Source organism: Coregonus clupeaformis, unplaced genomic scaffold (assembly GCF_020615455.1).
Source record: "Coregonus clupeaformis isolate EN_2021a unplaced genomic scaffold, ASM2061545v1 scaf0873, whole genome shotgun sequence".
Taxonomy (NCBI): Eukaryota; Metazoa; Chordata; class Actinopteri; order Salmoniformes; family Salmonidae; genus Coregonus; species Coregonus clupeaformis.
The window spans coordinates 26,159-52,500 of NW_025534327.1; the positions used below are offsets into that span (position 1 = coordinate 26,159).

The following is a 26,342-nucleotide window of genomic DNA, read 5'->3' on the forward strand; positions in this document are numbered from 1 at the left end:
ACAGATACATTACATACTGTAGATACAGATACATTACATACTGTAGATACAGATACATTACATAGATACAGATACATTACATAGATACAGATACATTACATAGATACAGATACATTACATACTGTAGATACATTACATACTGTAGATACAGATACATTACATACTGTAGATACAGATACATTACATACTGTAGATACAGATACATTACATACTGTGGATACAGATACATTACATACTGTAGATACAGATACATTACATACTGTGGATACAGATACATTGCATACTGTGGATACAGATACATTACATACTGTGGATACAGATACATTACATACTGTAGATACAGATACATTACATACTGTAGATACAGATACATTACATACTGTAGATACAGATACATTACATACTGTAGATACAGATACAGTACATACTGTAGATACAGATACATTACATACTGTAGATACAGATACATTACATAGATACAGATACATTACATAGATACAGATACATTACATACTGTAGATACAGATACATTACATAGATACAGATACATTACATACTGTAGATACATTACATACTGTAGATACAGATACATTATATACTGTAGATACAGATACATTACATACTGTAGATACAGATACATTACATACTGTAGATACAGATACATTACATACTGTGGATACAGATACATTACATACTGTGGATACAGATACATTACATACTGTGGATACAGATACATTACATACTGTGGATACAGATACATTACATACTGTGGATACATTACATACTGTGGATACAGATACATTACATACTGTAGATACAGATACATTACATACTGTAGATACAGATACATTACATACTGTAGATACAGATACATTACATAGATACAGATACATTACATACTGTAGATACAGATACATTACATAGATACAGATACATTACATACTGTAGATACATTACATACTGTAGATACAGATACATTACATACTGTAGATACATTACATACTGTAGATACAGATACATTACATACTGTAGATACAGATACATTACATACTGTAGATACAGATACATTACATACTGTAGATACAGATACATTACATACTGTAGATACAGATACATTACATACTGTAGATACATTATATACTGTAGATACAGATACATTACATACTGTAGATACAGATACATTACATACTGTAGATACAGATACATTACATAGATACAGATACATTACATACTGTAGATACATTACATACTGTAGATACAGATACATTACATACTGTAGATACATTATATACTGTAGATACAGATACATTATATACTGTAGATACATTATATACTGTAGATACAGATACATTATATACTGTAGATACAGATACATTATATACTGTAGATACAGATACATTACATACTGTAGATACAGATACATTACATACTGTAGATACAGATACATTACATACTGTAGATACATTACATACTGTAGATACAGATACATTATATACTGTAGATACAGATACATTACATACTGTGGATACACAGATACATTACATACTGTGGATACAGATACATTACATACTGTAGATACATTACATACTGTAGATACAGATACATTACATACTGTAGATACAGATACATTACATACTGTAGATACAGATACATTACATACTGTAGCTACAGATACATTACATACTGTGGATACAGATACATTACATACTGTAGATACAGATACATTACATACTGTAGCTACAGATACATTACATAGATACAGATACATTACATACTGTAGATACAGATACATTACATACTGTAGATACAGATACATTACATACTGTAGATACAGATACATTACATACTGTAGATACAGATACATTACATACTGTAGATACAGATACATTACATAGATACAGATACATTACATACTGTAGATACAGATACATTACATACTGTAGATACAGATACATTACATACTGTAGATACAGATACATTACATACTGTAGATACAGATACATTACATAGATACAGATACATTACATAGATACAGATACATTACATAGATACAGATACATTACATAGATACAGATACATTACATACTGTAGATACAGATACATTACATAGATACAGATACATTATATACTGTAGATACAGATACATTACATACTGTAGATACAGATACATGATATACTGTAGATACAGATACATTACATACTGTGGATACAGATACATTACATACTGTAGATACAGATACATTACATACTGTGGATACAGATACATTACATACTGTGGATACAGATACATTACATACTGTAGATACAGATACATTACATACTGTAGATACAGATACATTACATACTGTAGATACAGATACATTACATAGATACAGATACATTACATACTGTAGATACATTACATACTGTAGTTACAGATACATTACATACTGTAGATACATTACATACTGTAGATACAGATACATTACATACTGTAGATACAGATACATTACATACTGTAGTTACAGATACATTACATAGATACAGATACATTACATAGATACAGATACATTACATACTGTAGATACATTACATACTGTAGATACAGATACATTACATACTGTAGCTACAGATACATTACATACTGTAGATACAGATACATTACATACTGTAGATACAGATACATTACATAGATACAGATACATTACATAGATACAGATACATTACATAGATACAGATACATTACATACTGTAGATACATTACATACTGTAGATACAGATACATTACATACTGTAGCTACAGATACATTACATACTGTAGATACATTACATACTGTAGATACATTACATACTGTAGATACATTACATACTGTAGTTACAGATACATTACATACTGTAGATACAGATACATTACATAGATACAGATACATTACATACTGTAGTTACAGATGCGTTGCGTACTGTAGATGGACGCATTCTAATAATGACAGATCCCTATATTCTAATGACACTGTAATAATAAAGTTATTCCTATAATTCCTATGAATCCCTATATTCTAATGACACCGTAATAACACTATTATAATCACTATATTTAGGTTCTAGCAGACAACCTGGACAGGCCTCTATAATGTAATAGTTCTATCTTCATTCTCTCTCTCTCTCTATAGTCAGGGTCTAGCTGACGCCACAGTGATCGCTAAGGTAAACAGCTCTGTGTGGGACCTGGACCGACCTCTGGAGGAAGACTGTAGTCTGCAGCTACTCAAGTTTGATGACGAGGAGGCCAAAGCTGTAAGTACAACCTCCAGGTTAAATCCAAATAGCAACCTTTTAAAGACTTATAGGGCCCGTTTCTCCTGGGTTTAATCTATGTCCGGGAAACTGGCCCTATTAGTCTTTAAATTAATGCTATTTGGATTAAACCTTCTAGATAAAGACGCACACTTTTGGTACCTAAAAATCACTAGCTAGGTTTGGTAAAATGTGAGATTATAAAATAATAGTGAAGACATCAGAACTATGAAATAACACATATGGAATCATGTAGGAACCAAAAAAGTGTTAAACAAATCAAAATATACTTTAGATTTGAGATTCTTCAAAGTATCCACCCTTTGCCTTGACGACAGTTTTGCACACTCTTGGCATTCTCTCAACCAGCTTCATGAGGTAGTCACCTGGAATGCATTTCAATTAACAGGTGTGCCTTCTTAAAAGTTAATTTGTGGAATTTCTTTCCTCCTTAATGCGTTTGAGCCAATCAGTTGTGTTGCGACAAGATAGGGGTGGTATCAAACCATCAAGCGCTATGATGAAACTGGCTCTCATGAGGACCGCCACAGGAAAGGAAGACCCAGAGTTACCTCTGCTGCAGAGGATAAGTTCATTAGAGTTACAAGCCTCAGAAATTGCAGCCCAAATAAATGCTTCACAGAGTTCAAGTAACAGACACATCTCAACATCAACTGTTCAGAGGTGACTGCATGAATCAGGCCTTATGGTCGAATTGCTGCAAATCAACCACTACTAAAGGACACCAATAAGAAGAAGAGACCTGCTTGGGCCAAGAAACACGAGCAATGGACATTAGACTGGTGGAAATCTGTCCTTTGGTCTGTAGTCCAAATTTGAGATGTTTGGTTCCAACTGCCATGTCTTTGTGAGACACAGAGTAGGTGAACAGTGAAGCATGGAGGAGGAGGTGTGATGGTGTGGGGGTGCTTTGCTGGTGACACTGTCTGTGATTTATTTAGGATTCAAGGCACACTTAACCAGCATGGCTACCACAGCATTCTGCAGCGATACACCATCCCATCTGGTTTGGGCTTAGTGGGCCTATCATTTGTTTTTCAACAGGACAATGACCCAACACACCTCCAGGCTGTGTAAGGGCTATTTTACCAAAAAGGAGAGTGATGGAGTGCTGCATCAGATGACCGGGCCTCCACGATCGCCCGACCTCAACCCAATTGAGATGGTTTGGGATGAGTTGGACCGCAGAGTGAAGGAAAAGCAGCCAACAAGTGCTCAGCATATGTGGGAACTCCTTCAAGACTGTTGGAAAAGCATTCCAGGTGAAGCTGGTTGAGAGAATGCCAAGAGTGTGCAAAGCTGTCATCAAGACAAAGGGTGGCTTTTGAAGAATCTCAAATATAAAATATTTGTTTAACACTTTTTTGGTTACTTCATGATTCCATATGTGTTATTTCATAGTTTTGATGTCTTCACTATTATTCTACAATGTAGAAAATAGTACAAATAAAGAAAAACCCTTGAATGAGTAGGTGTTCTAAACCTTTGGCTGGTACTGTATCTTCTCCCTCTATCCTCCTCTCTCTTCCCTCTCTGTCCTCCCATCTCTGTCCTCCCCTCTCTGTCGTCCCCTCTCTTCCCTCTCTGTCGTCCCCTCTCTTCCCTCTCTGTCGTCCCCTCTCTTCCCTCTCTGTCGTCCCCTCTCTCCCCTCTCTGTCGTCCCCTCTCTGTCGTCCCCTCTCTTCCCTCTGTCGTCCCCTCTCTCCCCTCTCTGTCCTCCCCTCTCTCCCCTCTCTGTCCTCCTCTCTCCCCTCTCTGTCCTCCCCTCTCTCCCCTCTCGTTCCTCCTCTCTCCCCTCTCTGTCCTCCCCTCTCTCCCTCTCTGTCCTCCTCTCTCCCTCTCTGTCCTCCCCCTCTCCCTCTGTCCTCCTCTCTCCCCTCTCTGTCCTCCCCCTCTCCCCTCTCTGTCCTCCTCTCTCTCCCCTCTCTGTCCCCTCTCTCCCTCTCTGTCCTCCTCTCTCTCCTCTCTGTCCTCCTCTTTCCCCTCTCTTCCTCCTCTCTCACCTCTCTGTCCTCCCCTCTCTCCCCTCTCTGTCCTCCCCCTCTCTCCCTCTCTGTCCTCCTCTCTCCCCTCTCTGTCCTCCCCTCTCTGTCCTCCCCTCTCTCCCCTCTCTGTCCTCCCCTCTCTCCCTCTCTGTCCTCCCCTCTCTCCCCTCTCTGTCCTCCTCTCTGTCCTCCTGTCCCTTCCCTCTATCCTCTCCTCCACTTTCCTTTACACCCCTCCCTCCCCTCCCTCCCTCCCCCTCCCTCCCTCCCCTCCCTCCTCCCCTCCCTCCCTCTCTGTCCTCCCCCTCTCTGTCCTCTCTGTCCTCTCTGTCCTCCCCTCTCTCCCTCTCTGTCCTCCCCTCTCTCCCCTCTCTGTCCTCCCTCTCTCCCCTCTCTGTCCTCCCTCTCTCTCCCCTCTCTGTCCTCCCCTCTCTCCCCTCTCTGTCCTCCTCTCTCTCCTCTCTGTCCTCCTCTTTCCCCTCTCTGTCCTCCTCTCTCACCTCTCTGTCCTCCCCTCTCTCCCCTCTCTGTCCTCCCCTCTCTCCCCTCTCTGTCCTCCCCTCTCTCCCCTCTCTGTCCTCCCTCTCTCCCCTCTCTGTCCTCCCCTCTCTCCCCTCTCTGTCCTCCCCTCTCTCCCCTCTCTGTCCTCCCCTCTCTCCCCTCTCTGTCCTCCCCCTCTCTCCCCTCTCTGTCCTCCCCTCTCTGTCCTCTCTGTCCTCCCCTCTCTCCCCTCTCTGTCCTCCCTCTCTCCCCTCTCTGTCCTCCTCTCTGTCCTCCTGTCCCTTCCCTCTATCCTCTCCTCCACTTTCCTTTACACCCCTCCCTCCCCTCCCCTCCCCTCCCTCCCTCCCCTCCCTCCCTCCCTCCCTCCCCTCCCCTCTCTGTCCTCCCCCTCTCCCCCTCTCTGTCCTCCCCTCTCTCCCTCTCTGTCCTCCCTCTCTCTGTCCTCCTGTCCCTTCCCCTCTATCCTCTCCTCCACTTTCCTTTACACTCCCCTCCCCTCCCCTCCTCCTCCCTCCCCTCCCCTCCTCTCCCCTCTCTGTCCTCCCCTCTCTCCCCTCTCTGTCCTCCCCTCTCTCCCCTCTCTGTCCTCCCTCTCTCCCCTCTCCCCTCCTCTCCTCCACTTTCCTTTACACCCCCCCCTCCCTCCCCTCCCTCCCCTCCCTCCCCTCCTCTCCCCCTCTCTGTCCTCCCCTCTCTCCCCTCTCTGTCCTCCCCTCTCTCCCCTCTCTGTCCTCCCCTCTCTCCCCTCCCTCCTCTCCTCCACTTTCCTTTACACCCTCCCTCCCCTCCCCCTCCCTCCCCTCCCCCCTCCCTCCCCCCTCCCCTCCCCTCCTCTCCCCTCCCCTCCCAGGTGTACTGGCACTCCAGTGCCCACATAATGGGTGAGGCGATGGAGAGGGTCTACGGAGGGTGTCTGTGTTATGGTCCGCCCATTGAGAACGGCTTCTACTACGACATGTTCCTGGACCAGGAGTGAGTAAGGCCTCGTCTCATTAGTCCGTTTCAGCCAGGTAAAGGCTTGTCTTATTGGTCTAGCTGGCCAACAGGGTGGGAGTAGTAAGCCTGAGCGGACCAGGAAGAATGTTCCAGTGTTTAGAAGTCAAGTTTATGTTAATCCAGCCCCAATGTACTTTCAACATCTAAATTGACACTTGTGGTGTTGGGGTCAATTCAGGATATGAATTGAAATTCAATTAATAGAAAACCAATTCCTAGAAAACCTATTTTAATGTAACTTCCTGAATTGACGGAACTGACTCTTCGCTCAGGTTATGTTGTTGGCTTGGCAAGCAGGCACATATTATTGGATGATGTTGTAATCTAGACCCAGGTTACTGCCTGAGTTTGGCATCCATTGGCTCCACTGTGGGACCAGGTTACTGCCTGAGTTTGGCATCCATTGGCTCCACTGTGGGACCTGGTTACTGCCTGAGTTTGGCATCCATTGGCTCCACTGTGGGACCTGGTTACTGCCTGGGTTTGGCATCCATTGGCTCCACTGTGGGACCTGGTTACTGCCTGAGTTTGGCATCCATTGGCTCCACTGTGGGACCTGGTTACTGCCTGAGTTTGGCATCCATTGGCTCCACTGTGGGACCTGGTTACTGCCTGGGTCTGCCATCCATTGGCTCCACTGTGGGACCTGGTTAGTGCCTGGGTCTGCCATCCATTGGCTCCACTGTGGGACCTGGTTAGTGCCTGGGTCTGCCATCCATTGGCTCCACTGTGGGACCTGGTTAGTGCCTGGGTCTGCCATCCATTGGCTCCACTGTGGGACCAGGTTACTGCCTGGGTTTGGCATCCATCCATTGGCTCCACTGTGGGACCTGGTTAGTGCCTGAGTTTGGCATCCATTGTCTCCACTGTGGTACCAGGTTACTGCCTGGGTTTGGCATCCATCCATTGTCTCCACTGTGGTACCAGGTTACTGCCTGAGTTTGGCATCCATCCATTGGCTCCACTGTGGGACCTGGTTACTGCCTGAGTTTGGCATCCATCCATTGGCTCCACTGTGGGACCTGGTTACTGTGGGACCAGGTTACTGTGGGACCAGGTTAGTGCCTGGGTCTGCCATCCATTGTCTCCAGGCTCACAGGTTGACTTTCCAGACTGTCATTACCATGGAGACGATTATATAATATGAATATGATATTAATGACTAAATCCAGCTGGAGGGGATATTCAATTAAAAACTCTTGTCTGCCGGGCAACACTTTGCATTCAAAGATAATTTCAAATGTTAATATTCCTTGCCTGTAAACAATCTCCATTTGACTTTTGCTTGAACCAAAGTGTCACCACCTCATCTGCCACACAGACTAAGTGTGCGTCCCCAAGTGACACCCTGTTCCCTAGTGCACTCCCAGAGACACCCTGTTCCCTAGTGCACTCCCAGAGACACCCTGTTCCCTAGTGCACTCCCAGAGACACCCTGTTCCCTAGTGCACTCCCAGTGACACCCTGTTCCCTAGTGCACTCCCAGTGACACCCTGTTCCCTAGTGCACTCCCAGAGACACCCTGTTCCCTAGTGCACTCCCAGTGACACCCTGTTCCCTAGTGCACTCCCAGAGACACCCTGTTCCCTAGTGCACTCCCAGTGACACCCTGTTCCCTAGTGCACTCCCAGAGACACCCTGTTCCCTAGTGCACTCCCAGAGACACCCTGTTCCCTAGTGCATTCCCAGAGACACCCTGTTCCCTAGTGCACTCCCAGTGACACCCTGTTCCCTAGTGCACTCCCAGTGACACCCTGTTCCCTAGTGCACTCCCAGTGACACCCTGTTCCCTAGTGCACTCCCAGAGACACCCTGTTCCCTAGTGCACTCCCAGAGACACCCTGTTCCCTAGTGCACTCCCAGAGACACCCTGTTCCCTAGTGCACTCCCAGAGACACCCTGTTCCCTAGTGCACTCCCAGAGACACCCTGTTCCCTAGTGCACTCCCAGTGACACCCTGTTCCCTAGTGCACTCCCAGTGACACCCTGTTCCCTAGTGCACTCCCAGTGACACCCTGTTCCCTAGTGCACTCCCAGTGACACCCTGTTCCCTAGTGCACTCCCAGTGACACCCTGTTCCCTAGTGCACTCCCAGAGACACCCTGTTCCCTAGTGCACTCCCAGAGACACCCTGTTCCCTAGTGCACTCCCAGTGACACCCTGTTCCCTAGTGCACTCCCAGAGTACTATGGGTGCTCTTTGGGACGCAGACAGAATGGTTTTAATGAATCATAGAGAGGTTGATTTAGACAGGAACAGGTAGTCCATGGCACCATCTAGTCTGTTACCTCCTAGGTAGTTATGGAGAAAGTTATTTCATTGGTTTTAGGAACTCTTTCAGACACACTCCTGCCCATTAATGAACTCAGCTTTAGAAGACAAGTTAGGGCAGACCACCTGGAGGTCTGGGGGATGAAAGCCAGCACGGCAGTTCTTCAATCCCTGTACTCACTGTCTCTTCCTCCTCCTCCTCCACCTTCCTTTCCTCCCCCCTCCTCCTCCTCCTCCTTCCTCCTCTCCAGGGGAGTGTCCAGTAATGACTTCCCCTGCTTGGAGAACCTGTGTAAGAAGATCATCAAGGAGAAGCAGCCCTTCGAGAGGCTGGAGATCAAGAAGGATACTCTCCTGGAGATGTTCAAGGTAGAGCTGTCTGTCTCGCTCGGTCTGTCGCTAGGTCGGTCTCCTTAACCAACTAGGCTCGTAATTTAACCATTTTATTCGTATTTACAGATGGCATACACGTTGGTTATTAATGCACACGAAAGTTCACATGTTCCAGAAGGCATTTCTGCCAAAAAAACGCATTTTGATAATTTAAAAAAATGACTCTCCTGTGAAGTAATGACCCGCAACATACGCCTAGTTTCCTGAAACGAGTCACATGTGTCTCTAATATGGTCATAGATTTGGCAGGAGGTTAGGAAGTGCAGCTCAGTTTCGTCCTCATTTTGTGGGCAGTGTGCACATAGCCTGTCTTCTCTTGAGAGCCAGGTCTGCCTACGGTGGCCTTTCTCAATAGCAAGGCTATGCTCACTGAGTTTGGACATAGTCAAAGATTTCCTTAAGTTTGGGTCAGTCACAGTGGTCAGGTATTCTGCCACTGTGTACTCTCTGTTTAGGGCCAAATAGCATTCTAGTTTGGTTAATTCTTTCCAATGTGTCAAGTAATTATCTTTTTGTTTTCTCATGATTTGGTTGAGTCTAAATGTGTTGCTGTCCTGGGGCTCTGTGGGGTCTGTTTGTGTTTGTGAACAGAGCCCCAGGACCAGCTTGCTTAGGGGACTCTTCTCCAGGTTCATCTCTCTGTAGGTGATGGCTGTGTTATGGAAGGTTTGGGAATCGCTTCCTTTTAAGTGGTTGTAGAATTTAACGGCTCTTTTCTGGATTTTGATAATTAGCGGGTATCGGTCTAATTCTGCTCTGCATGCATTATTTGGTATTTTACATTGTACACAGAGGATATTTTAGCAAAATTCTGCATGCAGAGTCTCAATTTGGTGTTTGTCCCATTTTGTGAATTCTTGGTTGGTGAGCGGACCCCAGACCTCAGAACCATAAAGGGCAATGGGTTCTATAACTGATTCAAGTATTTTTAGCCAGATCCTAATTGGTATGTCAAATGTTATGTTCCTTTTGATGGCATAGAAGGCCCTTCTTGCCTTGTCTCTCAGATCGTTCACAGCTTTGTGGAAGTTAATTGTGGCAGTGATGTTTAGGCCGAGGTATGTATAGTTTTTTGTGTGCTCTAGGGCAATGGCGTCTAGATTAAATTTGTATTTGTGGTCCTGGCAACTGGACCTTTTTTTGGAACACCATTATTTTTGTCTTCCTGAGATTTACTGTCAGGGCCCAGGTCTGACAGAATCTGTGCAGAAGATCTAGGTGCTGCTGTAGGCCGTCCTTGGTTGGTGATCATCAGCAAACAGAAGACATTTGACTTCAGGTTCTAGTAGGGTGAGGCCGGGTGCTGCAGACTGTTCTAGTGCCCTCGCCAATTAGTTGATATATATGTTGAAGAGGGTGGGGCTTAAACTACATCTCTGTCTCACCCCACGGCCCTGTGGAAAGAAATGTGTGTTTTTTGCTAATTTTAACGTGTTTGTGTACATAATTTATAATGTCACTTTCAATCAATTTGTATAGCAGACCCTCATGCCAAATTGAGTCAAACATTTTTGAAATCAACAAAGAATGAGAAGACTTTGTCTTTGTTTTGGTTTGTTTGTTTGTCAGTTAGTGTGTGCAGGGTGAATACGTGGTCTGTTGTACGGTAATTTGGTAAAAAGCCAATTTGACATTTGCTCAGTACATTGTTTTCACTGAGGAAATGAACGAGTCTGCTGTTAATGATAATGCAGAGGATTTCCCCAAGGTTGCTGTTATCCATATCCCATGGTTGTTATTGGGGTCAGATTTGTCTCCACTTTTGTGGATTGGGGTGATCAGTCCTTGGTTCCAAATATTGGGGAAGATGCCAGAGCTGAGGATGTTAAAGAGTTTAAGTATAGCCAATTGGAATTTGTGGTCTATATATTTTATTATTTCATTTAGGACACCATCAACACCACAGGCCTTTTTGGGTTGGAGGGTTTGTATTGGAGAATCCAGTGTAATTGCAATATTCTCTCTCTCTCTCTCTCTCTCTCTCTCTCTCTCTCTCTCTCTCTCTCTCTCTCGGTCTGTCTCTCTCTCTCTCTCTCTCTCTCGCTCTCTCTCTCTCTCGATCTGTCTCTCTCTCGATCTGTCTCTCTCAAATTCAAGCTGCTTTATTGGCATGAAAAACATTGCGTCAATATTGCCAAAGCAACAATGTATACGATATACACTGTAATACAATAATTAACAATAAAGAATAATAATATAAAATGATAGTAAATAATAATAAAAAAATAAAAAAAAGAACAACAATAAAATAACAAGTCAATAGTTTTATTTCCCCTTTATTTAACCAGGTAAGCCAGTTGAGAACAAGTTCTCATTTACAACTGCGACCTGGCCAAGATAAAGCAAAGCAGTGCGATAAAAACAACAACACAGAGTTACATATGGGGTAAAACAAAACGTACAGTAGAAATATAAATATAAAAGGCTAAACATGGAAAATGAAACTATAACTAACTAACTGTCATCCTCACCATTACATCAGTACTACTACCACCACCATCATTAAACTGCTATCAGTCTCTCTCTCTTTCGGTCTCTCGGTCTCTCTCTCTCTCTCTCGGTCTCTCTCTCTCTCTCGGTCTCTCTCTCTCTCTCTCGGTCTTTCTCTCTCGGTCTTTCGGTCTCTCTCTTGGTCTCTCTCTGTCTCGGTCTCTCTGTCTCTCTCTCTCTCTCTCTGTCCCGGTCTCTCTCTGTCCCGGTGTTTCGGTCTCTCTGTCTCGGTCTCTCTCTCTGTCCCGGTCTCTCTCTCTCTCTCTCTCTGTCCCGGTCTCTCTCTGTCCCGGTCTCTCTCTCTCTCTCTCTCTCTGTCCTGGTCTTTCGGTCTCTCTCTGTCCCGGTCTTTCGGTCTCTCTCTGTCCCGGTGTTTCGGTCTCTCTGTCTCAGTCTCTCTCTCTCTCTCTCTCTCTCGGTCTCTCTCTCTCTGTCCCGGTCTCTCTCTCTGTCTCTCTCTCTTTCTCTCTCTCTGTCCCGGTCTCTCTCTGTCCCGGTCTCTCTGTCTCGGTCTCTCTCTCTCTCTGTCTTTCTCTCTCGGTCCCGGTCTTTCGGTCTCTCTCTGTCTCTCTCTGTCTCTCTCTCGGTCTCTCTCTCTCTCTCTGTCCCGGTCTCTCTCTGTCCCGGTCTCTCTCTGTCTCTCTCTCTCTCTCTCTCTGTCCCGGTCTTTCGGTCTCTCTCTGTCCCGGTCTCTCTCTGTCCCGGTCTTTCGGTCTCTCTCTGTCCCGGTCTTTCGGTCTCTCTCTGTCCCGGTCTTTCGGTCTCTCTGTCCCGGTCTCTCTGTCTCTCTGTCTTTCTGTCTCTCTGTCTCTCTGTCTCTCTGTCTCTCTGTCTCTCTCTCTCTCTCTCTCTCTCTCTGTCTTTCTCTCTGTCTTTCTCTCTCGGTCCCGGTCTTTCGGTCTCTCTCTCTCGGTCTCTCTCTCTCTCTCTCTCGGTCTCTCTCTCTCTGTCCCGGTCTCTCTCTCTGTCTCTCTCTCTTTCTCTCTCTCTGTCCCGGTCTCTCTCTGTCCCGGTCTTTCGGTCTCTCTGTCCCGGTCTCTCTCTCTCTCGGTCTCTCTCTCTCTCTCTCTCTCTCTCTCTGTCTCTCTCTCTCTGTCTTTCTCTCTCGGTCCCGGTCTTTCGGTCTCTCTGTCTCAGTCTCTCTCTCTCTCTCTCGGTCTCTCTCGCTCTGTCTCGTAATGTGATTTATTTATACTGTTCTTCTGCTGTTCCACTACTGATTGAGAACATCTCTCTCCTCCTCTGCAGTACAACAAATTTAAGTGCCGGATCCTGAATGAGAAGGTGACCACCCCAACCACTACTGTGTACAGGTGAGTTGCATCCCGACTCGGTCGGTATGGAATGGGGCCGATCCAGGTTCCCTGTGTATTTATCCTGTCTGTGCTGACTAGGTGTGGTCCGGTTCCCTGTGTATTTATCCTGTCTGTGCTGACTAGGTGTGGTCCGCTTCCCTGTGTATTTATCCTGTCTGTGCTGACTAGGTGTGGTCTGGTTCCCTGTGTATTTATCCTGTCTGTGCTGACTAGGTGTGGTCCGGTTCCCTGTGTATTTATCCTGTCTGTGCTGACTAGGTGTGGTCCGGTTCCCTGTGTATTTATCCTGTCTGTGCTGACTAGGTGTGGTCCGGTTCCCTGTGTATTTATCCTGTCTGTGCTGACTAGGTGTGGTCCGGTTCCCTGTGTATTTATCCTGTCTGTGCTGACTAGGTGTGGTCCGGTTCCCTGTGTATTTATCCTGTCTGTGCTGACTAGGTGTGGTCCGGTTCCCTGTGTATTTATCCTGTCTGTGCTGACTAGGTGTGGTCCGGTTCCCTGTATATTTATCCTGTCTGTGCTGACTAGGTGTGGTCCGGTTCCCTGTGTATTTATCCTGTCTGTGCTGACTAGGTGTGGTCCGGTTCCCTGTGTATTTATCCTGTCTGTGCTGACTAGGTGTGGGCCGGTTCCCTGTGTATTTATCCTGTCTGTGCTGACTAGGTGTGGGCCGGTTCCCTGTGTATTTATCCTGTCTGTGCTGACTAGGTGTGGTCCGGTTCCCTGTGTATTTATCCTGTCTGTGCTGACTAGGTGTGGTCCGGTTCCCTGTGTATTTATCCTGTCTGTGCTGACTAGGTGTGGTCCGGTTCCCTGTGTATTTATCCTGTCTGTGCTGACTAGGTGTGGTCCGGTTCCCTGTGTATTTATCCTGTCTGTGCTGACTAGGTGTGGTCCGGTTCCCTGTGTATTTATCCTGTCTGTGCTGACTAGGTGTGGTCCGGTTCCCTGTGTATTTATCCTGTCTGTGCTGACTAGGTGTGGTCCGGTTCCCTGTGTATTTATCCTGTCTGTGCTGACTAGGTGTGGTCCGGTTCCCTGTGTATTTATCCTGTCTGTGCTGACTAGGTGTGGTCCGGTTCCTGTGTATTTATCCTGTCTGTGCTGACTAGGTGTGGTCCGGTTCCCTGTGTATTTATCCTGTCTGTGCTGACTAGGTGTGGTCCGGTTCCCTGTGTATTTATCCTGTCTGTGCTGACTAGGTGTGGGCCGGTTCCCTGTGTATTTATCCTGTCTGTGCTGACTAGGTGTGGTCCGGTTCCCTGTGTATTTATCCTGTCTGTGCTGACTAGGTGTGGTCCGGTTCCCTGTGTATTTATCCTGTCTGTGCTGACTAGGTGTGGTCCGGTTCCCTGTGTATTTATCCTGTCTGTGCTGACTAGGTGTGGTCCGGTTCCCTGTGTATTTATCCTGTCTGTGCTGACTAGGTGTGGGCCGGTTCCCTGTGTATTTATCCTGTCTGTGCTGACTAGGTGTGGGCCGGTTCCCTGTGTATTTATCCTGTCTGTGCTGACTAGGTGTGGTCCGGTTCCCTGTGTATTTATCCTGTCTGTGCTGACTAGGTGTGGTCCGGTTCCCTGTGTATTTATCCTGTCTGTGCTGACTAGGTGTGGTCCGGTTCCCTGTGTATTTATCCTGTCTGTGCTGACTAGGTGTGGGCCGCTTCCCTGTGTATTTATCCTGTCTGTGCTGACTAGGTGTGGTCCGGTTCCCTGTGTATTTATCCTGTCTGTGCTGACTAGGTGTGGTCCGGTTCCCTGTGTATTTATCCTGTCTGTGCTGACTAGGTGTGGTCCGCTTCCCTGTGTATTTATCCTGTCTGTGCTGACTAGGTGTGGGCCGCTGATTGACCTATGCAGAGGACCCCATGTCAGACACACTGGGAAGATCAAGACCCTGAAGATCCACAAGGTAAACCCTCACTTCTGCTTGTGTCTCTTTGGTTTGTTTTCATAGTTATATTTAGTTTGTTTTGAAGGATGACATCTTTATTTTAAATCTCTTGAGGGTTCTCTGAAGTCGTCAGACAGTTTAAAATGTCCTACCACTCTAAGGTGTCCTTGACCACGTTTACACACCAAGATCCCTTATTATACGGGATTCAAGGATTCAATCTTTGAGTTGACTCGTAGTGGGAGTACACGGCATGGTTTCCCCCAGTGGGAGGACACGGCATGGTTTCCCCTAGTGGGAGTACACGGCATGGTTTCCCCAGTCGTGTCCTAGTGGGAGGACACGGCATGGTTTCCCCAGTCGTGTCGTAGTGGGAGTACACGGCATGGTTTCCCCTAGTGGGAGTACACGGCATGGTTTCCCCTAGTGGGAGAACACGGCATGGTTTCCCCTAGTGGGAGTACACGGCATGGTTTCCCCTAGTGGGAGAACACGGCATGGTTTCCCCTAGTGGGAGTACACGGCATGGTTTCCCCTAGTGGGAGTACACGGCATGGTTTCCCCTAGTGGGAGTACACGGCATGGTTTTCCCCTAGTGGGAGAACCACGGCATGGTTTCCCCTAGTGGGAGGACACGGCATGGTTTCCCAGTCGTGCCCTAGTGGGAGTACACGGCATGGTTTCCCCAGTCGTGCCCTAGTGGGAGTACACGGCATGGTTTCCCCAGTCGTGCCCTAGTGGGAGGACACGGCATGGTTTCCCCCTAGTGGGAGTACACGGCATGGTTTCCCCTAGTGGGAGTACACGGCATGGTTTCCCCTAGTGGGAGTACACGGCATGGTTTCCCCAGTCGTGCCCTAGTGGGAGTACACAGCATGGTTTCCCCTAGTGGGAGGACACGGCATGGTTTCCCCTAGTGGGAGGACACGGCATGGTTTCCCCTAGTGGGAGGACACGGCATGGTTTCCCCTAGTGGGAGGACACGGCATGGTTTCCCCTAGTGGGAGGACACGGCATGGTTTCCCTAGTGGGAGTACACGGCATGGTTTCCCCTAGTGGGAGGACACGGCATGGTTTCCCCTAGTGGGAGTACACGGCATGGTTTCCCCTAGTGGGAGGACACGGCATGGTTTCCCCTAGTGGGAGTACACGGCATGGTTTCCCCTAGTGGGAGGACACGGCATGGTTTCCCCTAGTGGGAGTACACGGCATGGTTTCCCCAGTCGTGCCCTAGTGGGAGTACACGGCATGGTTTCCCCCTAGTGGGGGACACGGCATGGTTTCCCCTAGTGGGAGGACACGGCATGGTTTCCCCTAGTGGGAGTACACGGCATGGTTTCCCCAGTCGTGCCCTAGTGGGAGTACACGGCATGGTTTCCCCAGTCGTGCCCTAGTGGGAGTACACGGCATGGTTTCCCCAGTCGTGCCCTAGTGGGAGTACACGGCATGGTTTCCCCAGTCGTGCCCTAGTGGGAGCACACGGCATGGTTTCCCCTAGTGGGAGTACACGGCATGGTTTCCCCTAGTGGGAGTACACGGCATGGTTTCCCCTAGTGGGAGTACACGGCATGGTTTCCCCCTAGTGGGAGGACACGGCATGGTTTCCCCTAGTGGGAGTACACGGCATGGTTTCCCCAGTCGTGCCCTAGTGGGAGTACACGGCATGGTTTCCCCAGTCGTGCCCTAGTGGGAGTACACGGCATGGGTTCCCCAGTCGTGCCCTAGTGGGAGTACACGGCATGGTTTCCCCTAGTGGGAGTACACAGCATGGTTTCCCCTAGTGGGAGTACACGGCATGGTTTCCCCAGTCGTGCCCTAGTGGGAGTACACAGCATGGTTTCCCCTAGTGGGAGAACACGGCATGGTTTCCCCTAGTGGGAGTACACGGCATGGTTTCCCCTAGTGGGAGTACACGGCATGGTTTCCCCTAGTGGGAGTACACGGCATGGTTTCCCCTAGTGGGAGAACACGGCATGGTTTCCCCTAGTGGGAGTGACACGGCATGGTTTCCCCAGTCGTGCCCTAGTGGGAGTACACGGCATGGTTTCCCCTAGTGGGAGGACACGGCATGGTTTCCCCTAGTGGGAGTACACGGCATGGTTTCCCCAGTCGTGCCCTAGTGGGAGTACACGGCATGGGTTCCCCAGTCGTGCCCTAGTGGGAGTACACGGCATGGTTTCCCCTAGTGGGAGTACACGGCATGGGTTCCCCTAGTGGGAGTACACAGCATGGTTTCCCCTAGTGGGAGAACACGGCATGGTTTCCCCTAGTGGGAGTACACGGCATGGTTTCCCCTAGTGGGAGTACACGGCATGGTTTCCCCTAGTGGGAGAACACGGCATGGTTTCCCCTAGTGGGAGTACACGGCATGGTTTCCCCAGTCGTGCCCTAGTGGGAGTACACGGCATGGTTTCCCCAGTCGTGCCCTAGTGGGAGTACACGGCATGGTTTCCCCAGTCGTGCCCTAGTGGGAGTACACGGCATGGTTTTCCCCTAGTGGGAGAACACGGCATGGTTTCCCCCTAGTGGGAGTACACGGCATGGTTTCCCCAGTCGTGCCCTAGTGGGAGTACACGGCATGGTTTCCCCAGTCGTGCCCTAGTGGGAGTACACGGCATGGTTTCCCCTAATGGGAGTACACGGCATGGTTTCCCCAGTCGTGTCCTAGTGGGAGTACACGGCATGGTTTCCCCTAGTGGGAGGACACGGCATGGTTTCCCCAGTCGTGTCCTAGTGGGAGTACACGGCATGGTTTCCCCAGTCGTGTCCTAGTGGGAGTACACAGCATGGTTTCCCCTAGTGGGAGTACACGGCATGGGTTCCCCTAGTGGGAGTACACAGCATGGTTTCCCCTAGTGGGAGTACACGGCATGGTTTCCCCAGTCGTGCCCTAGTGGGAGTACACGGCATGGTTTCCCCAGTCGTGCCCTAGTGGGAGTACACGGCATGGTTTCCCCTAGTGGGAGTACACGGCATGGTTTCCCCTAGTGGGAGTACACGGCATGGTTTCCCCTAGTGGGAGTACACGGCATGGTTTCCCCTAGTGGGAGTACACGGCATGGTTTCCCCAGTCGTGCCCTAGTGGGAGGACACGGCATGGTTTCCCCTAGTGGGAGGACACGGCATGGTTTCCCCTAGTGGGAGTACACGGCATGGTTTCCCCAGTCGTGCCCTAGTGGGGAGTACACGGCATGGTTTCCCCTAGTGGGAGGACACGGCATGGTTTCCCCAGTCGTGCCCTAGTGGGAGGACACGGCATGGTTTCCCCAGTCGTGCCCTAGTGGGAGTACACGGCATGGTTTCCCCTAGTGGGAGGACACGGCATGGTTTCCCCTAGTGGGAGTACACGGCATGGTTTCCCCTAGTGGGAGTACACGGCATGGTTTCCCCAGTCGTGCCCTAGTGGGAGGACACGGCATGGTTTCCCCAGTCGTGTCCTAGTGGGAGTACACGGCATGGTTTCCCCCAGTCGTGTCGTAGTGGGGAGTACACGGCATGGTTTCCCCAGTCGTGCCCTAGTGGGAGTACACGGCATGGTTTCCCCTAGTGGGAGTACACAGCATGGTTTCCCCAGTCGTGCCCTAGTGGGAGTACACGGCATGGTTTCCCCAGTCGTGCCCTAGTGGGAGTACACGGCATGGTTTCCCTCAGTCGTGTCCTAGTGGGAGTACACGGCATGGTTTCCCCAGTCGTGTCGTAGTGGGGAGTACACGGCATGGTTTCCCCCAGTCGTGCCCTAGTGGGAGTACACGGCATGGTTTCCCTAGTGGGAGGACACGGCATGGTTTCCCTAGTGGGAGTACACGGCATGGTTTCCCCTAGTGGGAGTACACAGCATGGTTTCCCCAGTCGTGCCCTAGTGGGAGTACACGGCATGGTTTCCCCTAGTGGGAGTACACGGCATGGTTTCCCCTAGTGGGAGTACACAGCATGGTTTCCCCAGTCGTGCCCTAGTGGGAGTACACAGCATGGTTTCCCCAGTCGTGCCCTAGTGGGAGTACACGGCATGGTTTCCCCAGTCGTGTCCTAGTGGGAGTACACGGCATGGTTTCCCCAGTCGTGTCGTAGTGGGAGTACACGGCATGGTTTCCCCAGTCGTGTCGTAGTGGGAGTACACGGCATGGTTTCCCCTAGTGGGAGTACACGGCATGGTTTCCCCTAGTGGGAGGACACGGCATGGTTTCCCCTAGTGGGAGGACACGGCATGGTTTCCCCTAGTGGGAGTACACGGCATGGTTTCCCCTAGTGGGAGTACACGGCATGGTTTCCCCTAGTGGGAGTACACGGCATGGTTTCCCCTAGTGGGAGTACACGGCATGGTTTCCCCAGTCGTGTCCTAGTGGGAGTACACGGCATGGTTTCCCCAGTCGTGTCCTAGTGGGAGTACACGGCATGGTTTCCCTTAGTGGGAGTACACGGCATGGTTTCCCCTAGTGGGAGTACACGGCATGGTTTCCCCTAGTGGGAGTACACGGCATGGTTTCCCCTAGTGGGAGGACACGGCATGGTTTCCCCTAGTGGGAGGACACGGCATGGTTTCCCCTAGTGGGAGTACACGGCATGGTTTCCCCTAGTGGGAGGACACGGCATGGTTTCCCCGGGTCGTGCCCTAGTGGGAGGACACGGCATGGTTTCCCCTAGTGGGAGGACACGGCATGGTTTCCCCAGTCGTGCCCTAGTGGGAGTACACGGCATGGTTTCCCCAGTCGTGTCCTAGTGGGAGTACACGGCATGGTTTCCCCAGTCGTGTCGTAGTGGGAGTACACGGCATGGTTTCCCCAGTCGTGCCCTAGTGGGAGTACACGGCATGGTTTCCCCTAGTGGGAGTACACGGCATGGTTTCCCCTAGTGGGAGGACACGGCATGGTTTCCCCAGTCGTGCCCTAGTGGGAGTACACGGCATGGTTTCCCCTAGTGGGAGTACACGGCATGGTTTCCCCTAGTGGGAGGACACGGCATGGTTTCCCCTAGTGGGAGTACACGGCATGGTTTCCCCAGTCGTGTCGTAGTGGGAGTACACGGCATGGTTTCCCCTAGTGGGAGTACACGGCATGGTTTCCCCTAGTGGGAGGACACGGCATGGTTTCCCCTTAGTGGGAGTACACGGCATGGTTTCCCCAGTCATGTCGTAGTGGGAGTACACGGCATGGTTTCCCCGGTCGTGCCCTAGTGGGAGTACACGGCATGGTTTCCCCGGTCGTGCCCTAGTGGGAGTACACGGCATGGTTTCCCCTAGTGGGAGTACACGGCATGGTTTCCCCAGTCGTCCCCTAGTGGGAGTACACGGCATGGTTTCCCCGGTCGTGCCCTAGTGGGAGTACACGGCATGGTTTCCCCTAGTGGGAGTACACGGCATGGTTTCCCCAGTCGTGCCCTAGTGGGAGTACACGGCATGGTTTCCCCTAGTGGGAGTACACGGCATGGTTTTCCCCTAGTGGGAGGACACGGCATGGTTTCCCCCTAGTGGGAGTACACGGCATGGTTTCCCCTAGTGGGAGGACACGGCATGGGTTCCCCTAGTGGGAGTACACGGCATGGTTTCCCCAGTCGTGCCCTAGTGGGAGTACACGGCATGGTTTCCCCAGTCGTGCCCTAGTGGGAGTACACAGCATGGTTTCCCCTAGTGGGAGTACACGGCATGGTTTCCCCAGTCGTGCCCTAGTGGGAGTACACGGCATGGTTTCCCCTAGTGGGAGTACACGGCATGGTTTCCCCTAGTGGGAGTACACGGCATGGTTTCCCCTAGTGGGAGGACACGGCATGGTTTCCCCAGTCGTGCCCTAGTGGGAGTACACGGCATGGTTTCCCCAGTCGTGCCCTAGTGGGAGTACACGGCATGGTTTCCCCTAGTGGGAGTACACGGCATGGTTTCCCCTAGTGGGAGTACAGCATGGTTTCCCCTAGTGGGAGTACACGGCATGGTTTCCCCTAGTGGGAGTACACGGCATGGTTTCCCCCAGTGGCGTGTCGTAGTGGGGAGTACACGGCATGGTTTCCCAGTCGTGCCCTAGTGGGAGTACACGGCATGGTTTCCCCTAGTGGGAGGACACGGCATGGTTTCCCCTAGTGGGAGGACACGGCATGGTTTCCCCTAGTGGGAGTACACGGCATGGTTTCCCCAGTCGTGTCCTAGTGGGAGTACATGGCATGGTTTCCCCTAGTGGGAGGACACGGCATGGTTTCCCCAGTCGTGTCCTAGTGGGAGTACACGGCATGGTTTCCCCTAGTGGGAGGACACGGCATGGTTTCCCCAGTCGTGTCGTAGTGGGAGTACACGGCATGGTTTCCCCAGTCGTGTCCTAGTGGGAGTACACGGCATGGTTTCCCCAGTCGTGTCCTAGTGGGAGTACACGGCATGGTTTCCCCAGTCGTGCCCTAGTGGGAGTACACGGCATGGTTTCCCCTAGTGGGAGCACACGGCATGGTTTCCCTAGTGGGAGGACACGGCATGGTTTCCCCTAGTGGGAGTACACGGCATGGTTTCCCCTAGTGGGAGTACACGGCATGGTTTCCCCAGTCGTGTCGTAGTGGGAGTACACGGCATGGTTTCCCCAGTCGTGCCCTAGTGGGAGTACACGGCATGGTTTCCCCTAGTGGGAGTACACGGCATGGTTTCCCCTAGTGGGAGTACACGGCATGGTTTCCCCAGTCGTGTCCTAGTGGGAGTACACGGCATGGTTTCCCCTAGTGGGAGTACACGGCATGGTTTCCCCTAGTGGGAGTACACGGCATGGTTTCCCCTAGTGGGAGTACACGGCATGGTTTCCCCTAGTGGGAGGACACGGCATGGTTTCCCCAGTCGTGCCCTAGTGGGAGTACACGGCATGGTTTCCCCAGTCGTGCCCTAGTGGGAGTACACGGCATGGTTTCCCCAGTCGTGCCCTAGTGGGAGTACACGGCATGGTTTCCCCTAGTGGGAGGACACGGCATGGTTTCCCCTAGTGGGAGGACACGGCATGGTTTCCCCAGTCGTGCCCTAGTGGGAGTACACGGCATGGTTTCCCCAGTCGTGCCCTAGTGGGAGTACACGGCATGGTTTCCCCAGTCGTGCCCTAGTGGGGAGTACACGGCATGGTTTCCCCCTAGTGGGAGTACACGGCATGGTTTCCCCCTAGTGGGAGTACACGGCATGGTTTCCCCTAGTGGGAGTACACGGCATGGTTTCCCTAAGTGGGAGTACGGCATGGTTTCCCCTAGTGGGAGTACTACGGCATGGTTTCCCCCTAGTGGGAGTACGGCATGGTTTCCCCCAGTGGGAGAACACGGCATGGTTTCCCCAGTCGTGTCCTAGTGGGAGTACACGGCATGGTTTCCCCAGTCGTGTCGTAGTGGGAGTACACGGCATGGTTTCCCCTAGTGGGAGGACACGGCATGGTTTCCCCAGTCGTGTCGTGAGGGAGTACACGGCATGGTTTCCCCTAGTGGGAGTACGGCATGGTTTCCCCTAGTGGGAGCACACGGCATGGTTTCCCTAGTGGGAGGACACGGCATGGTTTCCCCTAGTGGGAGTACACGGCATGGTTTCCCCTAGTGGGAGTACGGCATGGTTTCCCCTAGTGGGAGTACACGGCATGGTTTCCCCTAGTGGGAGTACACGGCATGGTTTCCCCAGTCGTGCCCTAGTGGGAGGACACGGCATGGTTTCCCCTAGTGGGAGGACACGGCATGGTTTCCCCAGTCGTGCCCTAGTGGGAGTACACGGCATGGTTTCCCCAGTCGTGTCCTAGTGGGAGTACACGGCATGGTTTCCCAGTCGTGTCCTAGTGGGAGTACACGGCATGGTTTTCCCCAGTCGTGTCTAGTGGGAGTACACGGCATGGTTTCCCCAGTCGTGTCCTAGTGGGAGTACACGGCATGGTTTCCCCAGTCGTGTCCTAGTGGGAGTACACGGCATGGTTTCCCCAGTCGTGTCCTAGTGGGAGTACACGGCATGGTTTCCCCTAGTGGGAGTACACGGCATGGTTTCCCCTAGTGGGAGTACACGGCATGGTTTCCCCTAGTGGGAGTAACGGCATGGTTTCCCCTAGTGGGAGTACACGGCATGGTTTCCCCTAGTGGGAGTACACGGCATGGTTTCCCCTAGTGGGAGTACACGGCATGGTTTCCCCTAGTGGGAGTACACGGCATGGTTTCCCCTAGTGGGAGTACACGGCATGGTTTCGCCAGTCGTGTCCTAGTGGGAGTACCACACACCATATCATCGTGTGACTCCCAAGTTTATTACATTTCGTCCGCCATTTCTCCCATAATTAATTTTACAGACACAAAAAGATCCCACAATGTCGACCGAACAAATAATCTGTTTGCATTTATAAAATTGTACCGAAACTTCCTGTTCCATCACAGCTGTCGATATTATTTAGTGTTTATTTATACGGAATGACTCTACTTGCATAAAAACTGTGGATGGAAATGTGGTTACTATTTCACTTTCAACCACATAAAATATTCTTCCAAGATGAACTGAAATACTATCAGAAACATGTTGGATCGTTTTTACAGCTTTTAAGTTCCTTAAAACCGGTCAAAAAAACTGTAATTCTGAAATTTTGCACGGAAAATCTCTACATACTGGGAGGACAAGGCTGACATGGATCGTGTTTTAAACGGTCCTAGAATGCTTCTGTCTAACCTTCTGTCTCCTCCTCCAGAACTCATCTACCTATTGGGAGGGCAAGGCTGACATGGAGACTCTTCAGAGGATCTACGGTATCTCCTTCCCTGATCCCAAGATGCTCAAGGAGTGGGAACGCTTCCAGGAGGAGGCCAAGAACAGGGACCACCGCAAACTGGGACGGGTAAGGAACTGTTATTCAAACAATCACTCCAATGTTATTTGTCAAATGCTTCATAAACAGCAGGTGTAGACTAACAGTGAAATGCTTCCTGACGGGCCCTTCCCAACAACGCAGAGAGAATAATATCAAAGTAATAGAAAGATAACACAAGGAATAAATACACAATGAGGAATGGTAACTTGGCTATATACACGGGGTACCAGTATGATAACTTGGCTATATACACAGGGTACCAGTATGATAACTTGGCTATATACACAGGGTACCAGTATGATAACTTGGCTATATACACAGGGTACCAGTATGATAACTTGGCTATATACACGGGGTAACAGTATGATAACTTGGCTATATACACGGGGTACCAGTATGATAACTTGGCTATATACACGGGGTACCAGTATGATAACTTGGCTATATACACGGGGTACAAGTATGATAACTTGGCTATATACACAGGGTACCAGTATGATAACTTGGCTATATACACAGGGTACCAGTACCGAGTCGATGTGCAGGGGTACGAGGTAATTGAGGTAGATACTGTATGTACATATGGGTAGAGGTGAAGTGACTCTGACACCGCCTGGTATAGAGGTGAAGTGACTGACACCGCCTGGTATAGAGGTCCTGGATGGCAGGGAGCTCGACCCCAGTGATGTACTGGGCCGTACGCACCACCCTCTGTAGGTTCTTAACGGTTGGAGGCCAAGCAGTTGCCATACCAGGCGGTGATGCAGCCAGTCAGGATGCTCTCAGTGGTGCAGCTGTATAACTTTGAGGATCTGAGGACCCATGCCAAATCTTTTCAGCCTCCTGAGGGGGAAGAGGCGTTGTCGTGCCCTCTTCACGACTGTGTTGGTGTGTTTGGAGGTCCTTAGTGATGTGGACACCGAGGAACTTAGCGTTCTCAACCCGCTCCACTACAGCCCCATCCATCGATCGATCAATCAATATTTATACAGCTTTTACAAACAACTTTCTGGAAATATGGGCTGGGAATAGGAACTGCAGGAATAGGGTTAGGGTTAGGAATAGCAGGGTTAGGGTTAGGAATAGCATGGTTAGGGTTAGGAATAGCAGGGTTAGGGTTAGGAATAGCAGGGTTAGGGTTAGGAATAGCAGGGTTAGGGTTAGGAATAGCAGGGTTAGGGTTAGGAATAGCAGGGTTAGGGTTAGGAATAGCAGGGTTAGGGTTAGGAATAGCAGGGTTAGGGTTAGGAATAGCAGGGTTAGGGTTAGGAATAGCAGGGTTAGGAATAGCAGGGTTAGGGTTAGGAATAGCAGGGTTAGGAATAGCAGGGTTAGGGTTAGGAATAGCAGGGTTAGGGTTAGGAATAGCAGGGTTAGGAATAGCAGGGTTAGGGTTAGGAATAGCAGGGTTAGGAATAGCAGGGTTAGGGTTAGGAATAGCAGGGTTAGGAATAGCAGGGTTAGGGTTAGGAATAGCAGGGTTAGGGTAAGGAATAGCATGGTTAGGGTTAGGAATAGCATGGTTAGGGTTAGGAATAGCAGGGTTAGGGTTAGGAATAGCAGGGTTAGGAATAGCAGGGTTAGGGTTAGGAATAGCATGGTTAGGGTTAGGAATAGCAGGGTTAGGGTTAGGAATAGCAGGGTTAGGGTTAGGAATAGCAGGGTTAGGGTTAGGAATAGCAGGGTTAGGGTTAGGAATAGCAGGGTTAGGGTTAGGAATAGCAGGGTTAGGAATAGCAGGGTTAGGGTTAGGAATAGCAGGGTTAGGGTTAGGAATAGCATGGTTAGGGTTAGGAATAGCAGGGTTAGGGTTAGGAATAGCAGGGTTCTGAATAGCAGGGTTAGGAATAGCAGGGTTAGGAATAGCAGGGTTAGGAATAGCAGGGTTAGGAATAGCAGGGTTAGGAATAGCAGGTTAGGAATAGCAGGGTTAGGAATAGCAGGGTTAGGAATAGCAGGGTTAGGAATAGCAGGGTTAGGAATAGCAGGGTTAGGAATAGCAGGGTTAGGAATAGCAGGGTTAGGGATAGCAGGGTTAGGAATAGCAGGGTTAGGAATAGCAGGGTTAGGGATAGCAGGGTTAGGGTTAGGAATAGCAGGGTTAGGAATAGCAGGGTTAGGGTTAGGGTTAGGGTTAGGGTTAGGGTTAGGAATAGCAGGGTTAGGAATAGCAGGGTTAGGGTTAGGAATAGCATGGTTAGGGTTAGGAATAGCAGGGTTAGGGTTAGGAATAGCAGGGTTAGGGTTAGGAATAGCAGGGTTAGGGTTAGGAATAGCAGGGTTAGGGTTAGGAATAGCAGGGTTAGGGTTAGGAATAGCAGGGTTAGGAATAGCAGGGTTAGGGTTAGGAATAGCAGGGTTAGGGTTAGGAATAGCATGGTTAGGGTTAGGAATAGCATGGTTAGGGTTAGGAATAGCAGGGTTAGGGT

General features: G+C 49.7%; 1 protein-coding gene across 1 annotated transcript in view; it reads left to right on the plus strand.

Moving 5' to 3' along the window:
• Positions 1-3,038: 3,038 nt before the first annotated feature.
• The window catches only part of LOC121584341 (threonine--tRNA ligase 1, cytoplasmic), a 69,715-nt gene continuing 46,411 nt past the window's right edge, over positions 3,039-26,342 (plus strand). Inside the window, exons 1-7 of the mRNA XM_045216960.1 lie at positions 3,039-3,046; positions 3,150-3,273; positions 6,634-6,755; positions 9,302-9,419; positions 13,182-13,246; positions 15,082-15,160; positions 23,794-23,940. Coding sequence (XP_045072895.1) covers positions 3,039-3,046; positions 3,150-3,273; positions 6,634-6,755; positions 9,302-9,419; positions 13,182-13,246; positions 15,082-15,160; positions 23,794-23,940 — 663 coding nt within the window. The remainder of the gene's footprint in view (positions 3,047-3,149; positions 3,274-6,633; positions 6,756-9,301; positions 9,420-13,181; positions 13,247-15,081; positions 15,161-23,793; positions 23,941-26,342) is intronic.